The 17,410-nt window shown below is 44.0% G+C and overlaps 1 protein-coding gene across 1 annotated transcript; it reads right to left on the bottom strand.

Moving 5' to 3' along the window:
* Positions 1-4,836: 4,836 nt before the first annotated feature.
* On the bottom strand, positions 4,837-13,206 carry LOC144673271 (uncharacterized). Its single transcript, XM_078535187.1, has 2 exons — positions 11,917-13,206; positions 4,837-5,715 (listed from the first exon to the last, which is right to left on the bottom strand). Exons 1-2 carry the CDS (start codon positions 13,042-13,044, stop codon positions 5,104-5,106), a joined length of 1,740 nt encoding a protein of 579 aa, XP_078391313.1. The 5' UTR covers positions 13,045-13,206; the 3' UTR covers positions 4,837-5,103.
* Positions 13,207-17,410: the final 4,204 nt, after the last annotated feature.

The following is a 17,410-nucleotide window of genomic DNA, read 5'->3' as shown; positions in this document are numbered from 1 at the left end:
TATTCTATTTTTCTATGATTATGATGCATGACCTTCCCCTCCATTCTGTAACATATAAATGGTGAAGCATTCTACCCAGAATGTTCCATGTGGGTGAATATGGCCAATCTTCATCAGAAGGGCCATAACATACAGGTGGGGGAAGGCCCCACCTCTCCCGGAAGGAAGGGATCTGCTGGACACAGCCTCTCCCACCTTACAAATATGTGGGGCTTCTTCATATTGCAACATCCCAGCCAATTCGTAGTTGTGAGATTGCAGGAGAGTAATGTTTTTACTTAGGCTGGGAGAGTTTGATGGGACAGTGTCGAGGGCGTTTAACTCTCTATCGAAACCGTGCTGTACCTGCTCTGTGGCACTGTTTGATGTGGCATGTTGTGGGAGTTCTCTGTATCTAAGCTGGGCTGTACTCGCCCTGGACATGTTTAACGAGACGATTTGGAAGAAGCTTTGTTCGGCCTCTAATTCTCACACGTGTTGTACCTACCTTGGGAATATTTGATGGGAAAGTGTAGCGGGACCTTTACTCTGTTTCTAATACATGTTGTACCTGCCCTGAGTGAATTCCACATTGGAATAGGCAGTGAGATAATGTTATTCCTCTTCACACAATGTTTGCCTGAAAATCTCATATGAGAGACCTAATAATGTCTTTGTATTGAGTTCATCTCCTGACCCTGGCTCAGTGTCAAGAACATGCATTATCTGTCCTTTCAGATCATTGGTCTATTCATGTCCAATCTTATCTTCAACAGGACCTCCTAGAACCTGCTCTGATTGCAGATTCTTAGTTTTAATTTGTGTAAGTGCCTTTGCTATTGAGAAATGTTTAATAGAGTTATTAAAATTATTCAGATCTTCCTCACCTGGCTTCCCTCTGTCTACATTCCCCACCTTGAGGCTCAAGAATGTTCTTCCTTTTGTAGCTTCAAAGCTTTTCTCTTGGTCAGTGCAAACATTTCCATTATATCCTTTCTCCTTGTTACCTGTCTTTGAATTCTCTTCATCAACCAGACCATGAACGTTAGGGGACTTAGCATCATCGGTAATACCAAGAGGAAATTAGAGGCAGTTATTATCCAAGTATGTTGTTCTGTATTTCACACTATTTGCTACGGGGGCTGATCACCCAGTGTAACAATGGACCATACAATATTAACAGTAAGAGGTGGAATTTAATGTGTTTATTTCTATCCTGATTGTTTTAAAGTCTGTTTCTCCATGGAGTATGTGTAATGCATTGATAATATAAAATGTCTCATCCTACTAACCACATTAATCACTTTATGCTGTTGTGTTGTTGAGTTCCTGAGCATGTCTGGGATTCATTCCTCAGAGCAGGTTCACCATGCATTTCAACATGTTAGTTACTTCACATGTAACCAATCACATCTACACACTCACACCAGTATCCCAATATCATGCTACACATGCCGTCTGATACAAGCCATTCTTGACTTTCAGGTAATCTTACCAAAAGATCAGGAGGGTGTCTGACGATCTTGACTTATCTCCCCATTGCAGGGTGCAATGCCTCAGGTACTGACCAGACAATTAAATGCATTTACCTTGAAAAGTTCAGAGGCAAGAAAACTAAAATCTCCAAGAAAAGGCTTTCAACTTATTAGTCTCATTTACACTTTCCTTTCTTCCACTTAAATGTACATGGATACAAAATTGAGCTATTTTATTGACCTATACCCAGGATGAGTTCTTCCAATTTCCATTTGTTCATATGATTTTCTCTATCTTTTACTCAAAGTGGGCCATCCCATTAATTATCATTCTATCTCATTTATGAGCCCTGGAGGAACTTAACTGTCCAACTCAATATTCACGTAATATGGTGTTTTTACATCAGAGATAGAAATACTTACAATTCTCCCATATCTCCCGTTCTCAAGTACTTTGTCTTAAAAGGTAACAAATGGGATAAAGCCAAACCATTAAAAGGCAAAGTCTTTAGTTCAAATTGTCACAGTGGAAAGGGTTAACTATTCTGCTTGTTTGCGGAAAGGTTGGAGCAAACATTCTCAAATGTGCACAATTGTATCAACTTTACATAACTTTTCTTTTCAGATCAAAGATGAGCCAAACATGATTTTTGTTTCTCCAATTCTTTTGGTATTTCTCACAGCTCTTTTGTTCTCTCTTCAGATTACTGTTACGATCCCAGCTGACGTTCATACTGGACAATAAGATCCCAGAGTGAATCCTGGTTTGACAGTTCCTAATTTTCTTTGAAGAAACCGTGGAGGAAAAGTCATCAACAGGAGTCTGTTGACGAATTTCTAACGCAAGGAATAAACTATTTATTAAACAAGAAAAAATGAACTATATTATGCCAGACAAATAATGGGAAAGATCTCAATACCAACACAAGAAGACACTTCAGACACACACTATTCCTTTACCCCAACAATATCTTTACAGGGAAGAGTTACCACGAGATTGACACAAAAGCTTCTCGCTTCGGACTGCCACAGTTGCAAACAATTTTCTTCCGGTGAAATCCTGAGCATTCACTCGATGCTTATCACCCAACTTGTATCTCTCCCTGAAACACCCAAAAAACACATTCTGAACTCTTTGCTTCTTCAACTGCAAAGTGAACAAATGAGTTCCCTAAACTCTATCTTCCAGTAGCATCTCTGCTAAACTGATCAATTTACTGAGTTCTATTAGCTGATTATTCAGTTAACTACTGTCCCCAAGAGCCTCAGAATTTTTCTTATCAGAGAGCTTAAAATTCCTGTCCTCTCTCTCTGACACACTCTGAACGCTCAATGACAGATGCGACCAAAGCAGATTCCATGGATTTCTCAACACCCCACCCAGACGTTTGTCACATTGTGAGCCAATCAATCCCACAGAAACTTTGTCTTTCTCATGAGGGTTTCTGATCTCCACATCTGAAGACCTTGCCTTGGAATTCTTTCCAAAAGTATTCCGACTCGGGCAGTTTCAACAATGGCCCACCTCACAGGGTTTTAATCTCTCCTTCTGAGATTCCTTTCCCCTGGATTCTCGAGCACACTCAAGCATCACATTCCAAGCACAATTTCAGATCTTTGGCTGTGCCAAGCAGAACACCACTGCTTCAAAGAGGTACCCAACAGCCCACAGCATTGAGTCACCAACCTTCAGCTGCCTTCTCGGATCTTCAGGGCTTCTCTCAAGCCCAATTCACTATAAGTCTGCTCACTGCAGCTCCTTCTTTAACTCTGAACCTATTTCTCTGCTCCTTTCCTTTACCTCATTCAAGGGGATCTATTCCTGTCCCCTCTCTTCATTCCTTACCTGGAACTACCTTTTGGGACCTCTCCCTGGTTTGGGAGCTTCTCCCTGTCCCTGTCCCAAGTCCTGCTCCCTGGGACACCTCCAAGATAATGGTGCTCCGTTTCAGGTCATCTGACTTGCATTTCCAAACTGAACCAACAGAGATGAGTTGAGGTTTCATCACACACCTTTTCAAATGTGTAATATAACTGAAGAAAAATGAAACTAAATAAGTTAGCATTGAAGTTTCAACCTTCTTAGACCAAAAAGAGTCAAAGAGGGTGGAGCTTCCCACAGCTTGTCAACTCCAGCTCATAATTTCAAGGCTGAAGCTTATCTTTAGGGAATCCAACTTTTCAGTGCCTTTGATAATTCTACAAGTAAATTGTGATTAATGCTACAAGGTTTAATTTAATCAGTAATTGTAATATTTCACTTTTCTCAGCACAGAAGCTGGCAGCATTTTAAATCCCAATTGTATGCTTCTCTTGTAGCTGGTGTATGGAGAAGATCATGTCCACTGTAGATCCGCCAGCACAGAAACTGCACTGTGCTTCTGGGTACACATGACCGCAGTGAAGGTCTTCCCTATGATACTAAGGAATGAGATACCCCTGTAGTTGTTGCAATCCCCTCTGTCACCATTGTTTTTGTATATTGTGATGAGTTTTGCATTATGCATATCTTGTGGAACAGATCCTACTTTTCAGAGAAGGAGGTGGTCACAATATCTGGGACTTCCTGTGCCTGAGCAGTTTGGTTAGAACACTATCCTTGCCGGGTGATTTACTGCTTGCTAAGCAATAATTGGCCTGTTCAAACTCAAATGATGCAGGTTCCTCATCCAACGCAACCATGATGGGAAGCTGCAGGAGAGTCAAATGGAGACTGAGAGATGTACGTCTCACAGGAGTACAGCTCACAGTAATGTTCAACCCAGTGGGATATCTGTTTACTTCTGTCAGTGAGTACGTCACCATCCGTGATTTCAGGGGTCAACTTTGGTGATGGTCGGACCAAGCACCCTCTTGATCCCATCATACATAGCACATACATTTCCACTGTCACAGGCAGTTTGGATTTCTTGATATAGGCTGATCCAGTGTTTATTTGCACAGGATCTCCCTGTCTTTTACATGACTGTCTTGACTACTTTCAAATTGTGCAGTGTTCTAGCTGTTGGGTTTATGTTGTGCATCAGGTAGGCTTTGCTTTTTGCTTCAATGACAGATGTCATCTCAGCTGAATAGGTCCTAAACCAGTCTTTGTTGAGGGTTCCACCTTTACCAAATGTTGCTGCTGCTGTGTCAGAAATGATTGAATCAGCGACTTCCAAACTTCATCAATATCAATGTTGATTGATGAAGCTTTTATTGATGTGCCTGTAAAATATTTACTGCTTTGTTTAATGTTCCTTATTAATTTAACCTCATGATGAAGGTGTCACTGAAGAATGTGCAAGTCAGTAAGAATTGTCAGCAAGGATTAATCAGCACTTTATAACACGAGATGTAAAAAATGGAACCTTTCTGACACCAAATTATAGATTTATATAAATTAGGATTGAAGTAACAGTTCATAATTTTATTGTAAACTTGTTCTTGAGAAGAGTTCTTGTATTAAGGGGTAAGATCACAAATGGTGCTTTCAAAAGGGTCATTGCAGCCCCGAAAGTCAGTGACATCTCCAGAATATTAAACTCCAGCCAGTTATAAGGTTGTGAATATCAGCAAAAACAAACCTAATATTGTCGGACTATCAGTCCTGGGTGTGATTACCAGCAGCAATAACAGCAGAGTCCAACCCCTGTAATCACTTGTGAACTCACTCGTGTCTCAGCAGGTGTTGTGACTGAGTGAATCCCGCCCCACACAAGAAGCAGGTGAATGGTCTGTCCCCGGTGTGAACTCGCTGATGTGTCAGTAGTTGGGATGACCAAGGGAATCCCTTCCCACACACGGAGCAGGTGAACGGCTTCTCCCCGGTGTGAGTACGTTGGTGTTCATTGAGGTCGGTTGACTGCCTGAAACTCTTTCCACAGGAAGTACAGCTGAATGGATTCTCCTTTGTGTGCATTCGATGGTGTGACTGGAGGGTGAATACCTGAGTAAATCCCTTTCCACACACGAAGCAAGTGAATGGTCTCCCACCCATGTGAATCCGCTGGTGTTCAGTGAGGATGGATGAAGACTTGAACTTCTCTCCACAGGTTGTGCAGCTGAATGGCTTCTTCTCAGTGTGAACTCGCTGGTGTGACGGAAGGCCGGATGACCGAGTGAATCCCTTCCCACACACAGAACAGCTGAACAGCTTCTCCCGTGTGTGAATGCGCTGATGGATTTTCAGCCGGGATGAAGAATTGAATTCTTTTCCACAGTCCTCACATTTCCATGGTTTCTCCATAGTGCTGCTGTCTTTGTGTCTCTTAAGGTTTGAGGATCAGTTGAAGCCTTGTCCAGACACACTGAACACATGTACAGTTTATCCCCACTGTGAATGGTGTGAAGTTTTTTCAGGCTGTGTAACTGGTTAAAGCACTTTCCACAGTCAGTTTACTGGAACACTCTCACTCAGGTGAATGTGTGTCTTGGTGATTTTCCAGTCACACTGATGTTTGAAACATTTCCACACAGACTGAACAGGCAAACATTTCTCCATCCACATTGAAAGGCTGATGATCTTCAGGTCCTGATGAATCGAGTGACTCTATCAGTTTATGCTGTGATGTTCGGTTTGAGCCTCCTGTCTGTAAATCCACCCGTTCTAATATCCTAGAAAAGGATTTACAAAACTCATCACTGTAAATACAGGACAGAAATTCTGAACAGACAAGTCTTGTTTCTATGGAACATGTTTTCCCCTCATGTTCCTGCAAATCCTCATCCCACACACTCTCCCTCCTACCGTGCTGAAATCCAAATCCCAGAGTGACCAACCTTACTGTATTTTACAGAATTGTCCCCTATTTGAGAGTCAGTTATTCTGGTCTTCCTGGTGCCGGAACTCCGTTTTGTCCCTTAAATTGGACCGGTCAATGGGACTAGCGGAATAATATTTCGGCACAGACTAGAAGGGCCGAATGGCCTATTTTTCTGTGCTGTAGTGTTCTATGGTTCTGGTCGCTCTCCATACAGAACCCTGTCCCCCACTGTTTCTGTGCTCCAACAGCTCTGGCAGCCAATTCACCGCATCACCCCCCGCCTCAGGCAACACCCCACCCAACAAACCCCCACCCACTCGTATGGACTCCCAAGGCAGGCTGTCCCTCAATTTTCTTCCTGTGATATGGTCATCCTGCCAAACCCTTCATACCATATCCACCATTCCTTTCCTCACTCCCAGTTTTATCCCTCTGTCTACTCTGGCTGGGTTCTGTTCTCAAATACCTGTGTGGAAAGTGAGAATATAATCGATGAATCAATCATTTTCTCTCCTGGTCACTGGGCCCCTGAAGCCCCGCCCACTTACTGTTGCTTCAGCAAGAAAGTAAAAGACCCGGAGCAACAAACGCGGGTCCTGCAGGTTCTTATTGGGAGTTTGGGGCCTCCAGCGGGTGTTTCTGAATCCTCCCCGCCCACCTCCCAGGGTTTCCTTCCTTCCCACAGATCAGATTCCTCATTGATTTGAGCCCAAAGTGTAACCTCTTATTTATTGTCCCCCCCTCCCCCATCCTCTGATGTGAACCATCCTCCACTCGCTGACCCAGGATGGCGGCCGTTAACCTGGGCCTGTTCCCGGGAGGGAGAAGCCCCGCAGCTGCAAACCAGGCGCTGATAATTATTCATAACGGTCACTCCAGCTCACAATGCCCGGGCAGTGATTGACGGCAGGTACGGACCAATAGGAATAGGGGATGGGGCTGTAGGACCGAACGAGAGCGGTTGGTCCTCCAATCGGACTGAATGGGGGGGGCGGGGCTGAGCCCATAACTCCATCATCCCTCATTGTCTCCGCAGGCGCCCCGGCTGCGCACTGTCCCCGATAAAGGTGGCGGCCGTTAACCCGGGCCTGTCTCGGAGAAAAGCCCGAGAAGCTGTCGCCCTTTCAAATACTGTGCCCAAGCTTCGTATTCTGGGCTGGAGGCTTACACGAGGTGTTTATGAAGCCTTCCAACACACCCGCCGGCTCCTTTCCTCCCTCCTGACCCACCCGGCGGTAACTCACCAGCTGAGAATTTCCACACAGCCGCTTCAGTCATCCGCCATCGTCGGCAATGCGCATGCTCCAGCTCACAATGCCCATCATCAATAGGTAGATGGGGCAGGGTTCGAGGACCGAGAGGGAGCGGCTGGTCCTCCAACCAATCGGAATGAATGAGGGGCGGGGCTGAGCCCGGATCTCCCTCATTGGCTGAAACTCTGCATCATTTTGAAAGATTTGTCTCAAACTCCAGGAGAAAACTGGACCTTTCTGTTTGTGGCTTAAAACAGATGAAACCCTGTGGGTGTGGAGCAAATATTTCAACATTTGTTACTGAAATGTGGGAACATGATGAAACAATGGACACACAATTCAAGGGCTGACTTTGAGGAATAACTGGGCAGACAGGGAATGTCACCATTGGAACAAGGAGAGTCTCTGGTTTCAATAAATGAACTGGAAGAAGGGTTAGGATAGGTTAGGGAGAAGGTTAATACTGTCATCATTCAGAACAACAAAGAATATAAAGGAAGAACTGATTTCAAAGACAAACTCTTGTATTATGTATGGATGAGATATGCTGAATAAGTTTAAAAGGGGTTTTCTATATTAGACAAAATCTAGAACTCAGATGAGGATATGGATTGGTGTTCGGTAGGAAGATCTGGATCAGTGTTTTACTCCAGGAAGCCTTAAAGTCAGGGTGACAGTATTTCAGAACAGATTTCTGTGATAGCAGCAATCCCATTGCTAACTGTCAGTATGACCAATGGAAGTATTTAAAGTGGAGACCAGAGGGGTGCTTAAGGATGATGTACACAAGGAATTTGTGAACTATCTGAGGATAACAGTGTGCGGAAAGGAAGGGATGTGGAAAGGAGCAGACATTTCATGTTGTTCCAGGTGAAGTGGGTCCTAGTTGTGTCGGAGTCAGGTTTTACACAGCACAAGGTCAGCCTGTGGTTTCACCCTGGATGAAGAATCTCTGAATGGTACCATTCAAATCACTCGATGGGATTCTCTGAGAACCAACATCGTCTGCTCAAAGAGAGGAAGGTTTTGTGTTACAGCTAATGAGAAGCAGCATACACACTCAGAGACCTACACACAAAGACCCATATGCTCTCTCACACACAAGCACACACATCCACATGTACACAAACTAACACACACAGCCATCCTCCCCCCACCCACCCCCGCACATTCTCACATGGAACAGGTCCTGTGCCATTGGATGGACACTTGCCACCCTGAATAAAACTGGGGATAAAGTATTGATGTCTGTAAGGGCCATAATATTAGATAAATCCAAGTAAATATTACTCTTGACTCCCTTGTAGATCAAAAATCTGTCTAACTCAGCCTTGAATATATTCAATGACCTGGCCTCTACTGCTCTCTGGGGTAGAGAATTCCAAAGACTGACGACCCCCTGAGAGAAGAAATTCCTCCTCATCTCTGTCTTAAATGGGAGACTCCTTAGTTTTAAACTGTGTCCCCTAGCTCTAGATTTCTTCATGATGGGAAACATCTGCTCAGTATCTACACTGTCATCCCCCCCAGAATCTTCTTTGTTTCAGTAAGTTCACCTCTCATTCTTCTGAATCCCAACAAGTATGGGTGCAACCTGTTCAACCTTTCCTCATAAGACAACCCCTTCATCTTAGGAGTTGGCCTAATGAACCTTCTCTGAACTGATTCCAATGTTAGTATATCATTCCCTAAGTAAGAAGACCAAAACTGTACAAGTACTCCAGCTGCTGTCTCACCAATGCCCTGTGTAGTTGTAGCAAGTTCCCTACTCCACCCCCTTCCAATAAAGGCCAACACTCCATTTGTCTTCCTCATTACTTGCTGAACCTTCATGCTAATTTTTCATGATTCATGTACAAGAACACATGAGGGAGTGGTAGAGGCAGGAACCCTCACAACATTTATGAAGTATTTAGATGACCACTTGAAATGCCATAGCATACAGGGCAATGGGTCAAGTCCTGGAAAATGGCCAGCACAATCACAATGGGCCCAAGGGCCTGTTTCTGTGCTGTATAAGTCTATGACTCTATGACTATGACTCTATGACACCCAGATCCTTCTGTACTGCAGCATTGTGCAGTCTCTCACCTTTTAAATAATTTTCTACTTTTATATTCTTCCCGCCAAAGTGGGAAAGCTCCCATTTTCCCACATGATGCTCCATCTGCCAAATTTTTGTCCATTCAGGTAACCTATCCATGTCCTTCTGCAGACTCTTGGTATCCTCCTCACAACTTGCTTTGTATCATCAGTGATTTTGGCTACAATACAGTCAGTTCCTTCATCCAAGTCATTATTAGAGCCGGCTGCTTTTGCCTTCTTCAATTGTGGGTGATATTGGTCCCCATTCTCCTGGACACTGAATCCATCTTGTTCTAAACTGGGTTCAATGTCAGACAGTTCAGGGAGTCAGGAATCATTCACCCCTAGACCTACACTGACAGACAAAACTGCAGACAGTTCTCAGTAAGGATTCCTCTGGTTCCTCACTTTAGTCAGTTGTCTGGACCATTAGTCAGGATACTGAAACCCACCTTTCTTACAGTCCACTCCTGGAGGCCCCATCCCTGAGCCTACAATCTTCAGCAGGGTCAGTGGTGGAGTTCCACAGCGGGAGTGATCTCAGAGTAACTATCAGGAATGCACCCTTGGGGATGTTCCAAGGCATATGGTTTTAGTTATCCTGGTGTCTTACACACACACACATTAATAAAACAGGGAGTTTCTGAAAACACGCTGCAGGTCCTCCTTTATTTGGAGATCAAATGTCTGCTGTATGATTGTCCCAGAAGTTAACAGGCTTCTGTGAATCCTCCAGTTAGATGTTCCCAGTTTTAAATTGGTTTATTTTAAATGTTTTAACACCAGCTTTAAAGTGCTAGATTCAGGACTGCCACAAAAACACATTAAATCTCCATGGAATAATTACCACAGTCATTCTCTTAAACTTAAACCTGCTGTTTCACTTTTAGTCAGAAACAGATCACAACTTTACACCAATCTCTGATTTGACAGCACATTTCCAGCATTCACCGTTGTTCTTCCTGACTCTAAACACAGTTGTGAAGGAGCCTTCTGTTCCGTGTCTAGGAGCTCTGAACCATGGAAGACAGCGGCTGGGACACATTTCTTACATACCCCAGGATTAACCCACATGGGGACTTTGTCGTCAGTGAAGAGAGATGAGAAAGACCCTGTCAGTGTGACCCTGAAGGACTGTGTCCAGGCTGAAGTTCTGTTCCTGCCGTATGATCTTACCCTAGCTTGTCCTTTCTGAGTTCCAGCCAGGTGATGTTAAACACTCAGGTGGGAAAGACAAAAATCTACAACATGTTGAAAACAAAGCTGTTTTATTTCACATTTATCCAGAATATTAAACTCCAGTCCAATTAGCGAGGTTATTAACATCATCAGAAACAAGCTCCAACTGTCAGAGTAAAAGCATCAGAAAGTTCTGGTACAGAAAAAGGCCATTTGGCCCATCGTGTCTGAACTGGCTGAAATAAAGCTATTCAGCCAATCCCACTTTGCAGATCTTAGTTTGTCACCCTGTATGTTCCAGTAATTCAACTGCATATCCAAGTCTTTCTGTTAAATGCAATGAGGGTTTCTGCCTGTACGACCCAATCAGATAGTGAGTTCCAGACTTGCACCACCCATTGGCTGAAATGATTTCTCCCTCCCCCTCTCATTCCTTCTGCCAATTATTTTAATTCTAAACTATACCCTCCCTCTGGTTATTGATCTCTCTGCTAAGAGAAAAAGGTCCTTCCTGTCCACTCATTCTGGGCCCCTCATAATTTCATACACATCAATTAAATCTCCCCTCAGCCACAGAAAATAACCCCAGCTTATCCAATCTTTCCTCATAGTTGAATTTCTTCAATCCTGTAAATCATAAATCTCCTCTGTACCCTCTCTGGTGTGAGAATATCCTTCCTGTAATGCAGTGTCAGAGCTGTACTCAGTACTCTAGCTGTGCTCTAACTAGTGTTTTGCACGATTCCAGCATAATCTCCCTGCTTGTATATTCTAGACTTCAGCCAAGAAAGGAAAATGTCCCAAATGCCTTCTTGACCACCTGATCTACCTGTCCAACCACCTTCAGGGATCTGTGGATATGCACTCCAAGGTCCCTCTGTTCCTCTACACTTCTCAGCATTAACCCATTAATTGTTCATTCCCTTGTCTTGTTTGCCCTCCCAAATTCATTATCTCACACTGCTCCAGATTGAATTTCATTTGCCATTTTCCTGTCCATCTGACCAGTTCATTGATATCTTCCTGCAGTCTATGGCTTTCTTCCTCATTGTTAAACACATAAACAACTTCAGGATCACCTGCAAACTTCTTACTCATGATCCCCACATTTAAGTCTAAATGATTGCTATAAACCACAAAACTGTGGAGCCCCACTGGAAACAGGCATCCAGACATGATTCAGCACTGGATGTGATTAACAGCAGCAATAACAGCAGAATCCAACCCCCACTGTCGCATGTGAACTTGCTGGCATCTCAGCAGGTTGTTTGACTGAGCGAATCCCTTCCCACACACGGAGCAGGTGAACGGCCTCTCCCCTGTGTGAACACGCTGGTGTGTCAGCAGATTCTGTTTACTTTTAAATCTCTTTTCACAGTCAGAACATTTAAAAGGTCTCTGATCAGTGTGAACAAGCTGGTGTGTAGTGAGATGGGATGACTGAGTGAATCTGTTCCTGCACAAGGGGCAAGTGTATGGTCTCTCCCCAGAATGAAATCGCTGATGCTTCAGAAGGTTGGATGAATCAATGAATTCCTGCCCATACTCAGAGCAGGTGAACGGCCTCTCCCCAGTGTGAACTCGATGGTGTCTCACCAGGTGGGCTAACCGAGTGAATCCCTGCCCACAGATAGAGCAGGTGAATGGCCTCTCCCCAGTGTGAATGTGTTGATGTTTCAGAAGATCCTTTTTGCTTTTAAATTTTTTCTCACAGTCAGAACAATGGAACGGTCTCTGATCAGTGTGAACAAATTGGTGTGTCAGAAGGTGGGATGAACAAGTGAATCCCTTCCCACACACGGAGCAGGTGAATGGTCTCTCCCCAGTCAGAGTGCGTTGGTGGTTCAGTAAATCCTTTTTACTTTTAAAGCTCTTCTCACAGTCAGAACATTTAAAAGGTCTCTTATCAGTGTGAACAAGTTGGTGTGTCAGGAGGTGGGATGACTGAGTGAATCTCTTCCCACACACTGCACAGGTGAATGGCCTCTCCCCAGTGTGAGAGCGTTGGTATATCAGTAGATCCTTTCTGCTTTTAAAGCTCTTCTCACAGTCAGAACATTTAAATGGTCTTTGATCAGAGTGAACCTGCTGGTGAGTCCGGAGGGTTGATAATGCATTAAATCCCTTCCCGCATTCAAGGCAGGTGAATGGCCTGCCACCAGTATGAACATGCTGGTGTGTGTGGAGGCTGGATGACTGAGTGAATCCTTTTCCACACACAGAGCAGGTGAACGGCCTCTCCCCAGTGTGAATACGTCGATGAGTTTCCAACTCAGATGGGTAATTGAATCCCTTCCCACAGTCCCCACATTTCCATGGTTTCTCCATGGTGTGGGTGTCCTTGTTTCTCTCCAGGTTTGACAATCAGTTGAAGCCTCATCCACACACAGAACACGTGTACAGTCTCTCCCTGCTGTGAATGGTGCACTTTTTTTTCGGGCTGGTTAAAACTCTTTCCAATCATTGCACTGGAACACTCTCACTCATGTGTGTATGTCTCAGTGCTATTCCAGTCACAACGTTGTTTAAAATCTTTCCTTACAGACAGACATTTCTTCTTCCAAATTCAAAGGCCGATGATATTCAGGTTCTGATGAATCGAGTGACTCTATCAGATCTTGACATGATGTTTGGTTTGAATTTCCCATCTGCAAATCCAACCCTCTGAATGCCCTGTAAAAGGAGTTTACATTAAAATACTCAGAATATTCAAAAAGCAAAGGCCATTCTGTCCAACGACTACGCTGGTTTTTATACACCACATGCTTCTCCTCCCATTCCATGCACCTCATCTCATCCTTTCAGCTTATCTTTCTATTCCCATTTCCCTCACGTACTCATCTAGTTTCCTTTCAAAATTATCTCAATGGTTTCCTATGAGTTTCACATTGTAATCACTCTCAAGAAATTTCAAATGAAAACATTCTCTCCATATCTACCGCGTCCAACCCATTGATCATTGTGAAGACCTCTATCAACTCACTGCTAACTCTTCCATTTTCTAAAGGAAAAAGAAAGCTCCACCCTTTTCAATCTTTCATAACAGAAATATTTGTTCTGGTTTACAAAACTCATCACTGTCAATCCAGGATAGAAATTGAGAAGAGACAAACATCTCTCTTGGTTTTAGTTTGCTGGGTGTAAATCCTCCCCTTCTAACTCCCTGTAAAAGGAGTTTCCAAAATCCATCCCTGTCAGTCTAGGATAGAAATGAACACCATTCTCTCCTCCTGCTGTCAGGGACAGGGATTACTGCGCATGCGTACTGCTGCACATTGACACTAGAAAGATGGCGGCCGTTCATTCGGGCCTGTGACCGGAGGAGGTCGGCAGCTTTGCTCGATTTGGTGCAATCGCGGATCCGGCAGCTTCTCATTCGGGTTTAGAGGCCGATACCTAGCGTTTATGAAGCATCCAGTCCATTCTCCAGCTCCATTCCTCTCCTCAGTTACGCTGTTTCTCACCTTGTCCCCCCATCCTTCCTCCTTCAACTCCCGCAAGCCCCAGTCTTCAGTCACAACGACATTGCGCCTGCGCGCAGGGCGCCAGCCTGATGGATGATCAGGTGGCACCCTTCCTTCATTTCGATTGGTTGGAGGACCACCAGATAGTCCCGTTCAGTCTTCCAGTCCCGCCCACTCTTCCTATTGGTCCGGAGCTGCCGTTAATCACCCGGGCATTGTGACGGTTTCAAACGCTGAGAGCGGCCACAGACTCAAGCCTGACTTGATGACTCTTGGCAGCATTTTCTGTTCGGGAATTAGAGCTAGAGATGGAGTGTCTACGGAGAGGGAAACAGAGTAAATGTTTCAGGTCGCTAAATTTTTATCCAAGCTGGAAGAATTTAGAGATTTAGTTGTTTTCCAGCATGTACGGAGTCAGGGAAATGAGAAGGGGAAAGGAGAAAAGAACAAACGGTCTTGTGATAGGATGGAAGGCTGGAGTGATTAAATGACAAAGCGGATGATGCAAGGCAACACTGGGTGATAAGGAGACAAGTAAATAAACTAATGGGACAAGTGAAGAGACAAAAGACAGGTCCAGATGAGATATGAATGATAACAGCAGAACAATTACAAGCACCTACTGTCTGAAAAAATGGGAGTGGTGGTTATGATCCAAAATTGTTGAAATTAATGTTGAGTCCAGAAGGTTGCAAAGTGTCTAATCAATGATGAGCACTGTTCCTCGAGTTTCCTTTGAGATTTATTGGAACAGTGCAGGAGGCTGAGGACAGAGAGGTCAGAACTGAAGTGAGGCAGAGAACTAAAATAGTAAATGATCAGAAGCTCAGTATCACGTTTGCAAACTGAATGGTGATGTTCCACAAAGCAGTCACTCAATTTAATTTAATCTCCTCAGTGTAGGAGAGATGGCATCATGAGTAATGAAAACACGATGCTAAATTGCAACAAGTACAAGGAAATCACTGTGCCACCTGGAAAGCGTATTGAGAGCTGGGAATGTAGGAAGGGAGGAGATGAAAGGGTGGGTGCAGCATCTGCTGTGCTCACACGGAAATGATACAAAATGATGTTCATAAGAAGACCAGAAATAGGAGCAGCAGGAGAACGTATGGCCACTACACCATTAAATGCTCTTCCTCCTTAACTCCACTTCTCCTCCCTATCTCCAAACCATTGATTCCCCAGTATCTAAACGTTCATGGATTTGCATCTGGAATATATTCAAGACAGAGAATAATTTGCAAGTGCTCCTGATCACTGCTCGGCAATCATATTAACTGAACTTTAGTCTGGCCTAGTGTCACAGCACTGAAATCTTGTCTTTCTCTGACATGTTATTCTTAATGTCATAATTGACAGATTAAGAGTAAAACAGCCACCGTTTCACTGTAAGGAGAAGAGACAACTTTGTAATTACTCCAGTCTGGCTCATTAGATCTGGTTATTCCATCCCATTTTATATTCATCTCATGGGAAAATGAGTAAAATACTGAAACATACGCGCTTTTGGGGACAATGGTGAGTTTGCTGCTCAGATTAGCTTAGGTCTCCATATTATAAGATAGAACTAAAAGGACTGGAGAAGATGCAAGAAAAAAATACTAGAATGATGCCAGAACTGGCAGGTGACACCCATTAAGAAAGACGGGACAGGCTGTAAATGTTTTCTCTAGAAAAGAGAATGAAGGATGACCTGATCCTTTAAGACTATGAAAGGGTTTGACAGGGTAGACAAGTGGCAGATGTTTCCACTTGCAGACAGAATGAGAATAAATATCATTTAGTCGCTAATAAATTTAATATGCAATTCCAGAGCAACATTTTAAACCAGAGATTAAAAACAGAAAACATTGGAAATACTCAGCAGATCTGTGGATGGAAACAGAAGATTAATATTTAAATCTGTGCACAGATGCAGTCCAGTTCTGATGAAAGATCATGGGCCTGAAATGTAAACTGTTTCTCTCTTCACAAATGCTACCAGAATTGCTGAGTATTTCCAAAATTTTCTGTTTTTAATTAAGATTTGAAGCATCCACAGTATTTTGCTTTTCTTTAACTGGAAAATGCTGAAATGAACTCCATGTGACATCAAGAAAGAGCTAAAGACACTGGATACTGCAAAGGCTATGGGCCCAAACAATATTCCAGCAATAGTACTAAAGACTTGTGCTCCAGAACGTTCCACGTCCCTAGCCAAGCTGTTCCAGTACAGCTACAACACTGGCATCCATCTGGCAATGAGGAAAATTCCCCAGGTATTTCCTGTACACAAAATGCCGGACAAATCGAACCCATCCAATTACTGCCCCATCAGTCTCCGGCCCCAATAATCTGGTCATTGACGCCCAGTTTGGGTTCCGCCAGGGCCACTCAGCTCCTGACCACATTACAGCCCTGGTTCAATCAATGCCAAAAGAGCTGAACTCCTGAGGTGAGGTGAGAGTGACTGCCCTTGACAGCACAGCCGCATTTGACCGAGTGTGGTATTAGGTAGCCCTGGTGAAACTGGAGTCAATGGGAATCAGGGAAACCTCTCTGCTGGTTGGAGGCATACCTAGCACAAAGGAAGATGGTTATGGTTGTTGGAGGTCAGTCATCTTAGCTCCAGGACATCACTGCCGATTGGGCCTCGGACACTACCTCAATTGCTACATCAATGACCTTCCTTCCATCACAAGGTCAGAAATGGGGAGGTTCACTGATGACTGCACAGTGTTCAGCATCATTTGCGACTCCTCAGATATTGAAGCAGTCAATGTTCAAATGGAGAAAGACCTGGACAATATCCAAGCTTGACTGACAAGTGGGAAGTAACATTTGCAACACAAGTGCTAGGCAATTACCATCTCCAACAAGAGAGAATCTAACCATCACCCCTTTACATTCAATGGCATTACCATTGCTGAATCCCCCACTATCAACATCCTGGGGGTTACCATTGACCAGGAACTGAACAAGATTAGCCATATAAATACTGTGGCTACAAGAGCAGGTCAGAGGCTAGGAATCCTGTGGCAATAACTCACCTCCTGACTTCATCATCTACAAGACACAAGTCAGGAGTGTGATGGAATACTCTCCACTTGCCTGGATTAGTGCAGCTCCCACAACACTCAAGAAGCTCAACGCCATCCAGGACAAAGCAGCCCACTTGACTGGCACCCCATCCACAAACATTCACTCCCTCCACCACTGACGCACAGTAGCAGAAGTGTGTACCATCT

The sequence above is a fragment of the Cetorhinus maximus genome, unplaced genomic scaffold (assembly GCF_964194155.1).
Source record: "Cetorhinus maximus unplaced genomic scaffold, sCetMax3.hap1.1 HAP1_SCAFFOLD_323, whole genome shotgun sequence".
NCBI lineage: Eukaryota > Metazoa > Chordata > Chondrichthyes > Lamniformes > Cetorhinidae > Cetorhinus > Cetorhinus maximus.
Note: the sequence above shows the minus strand (reverse complement) of the source record. Positions and strands in the feature narration are given on the sequence as shown.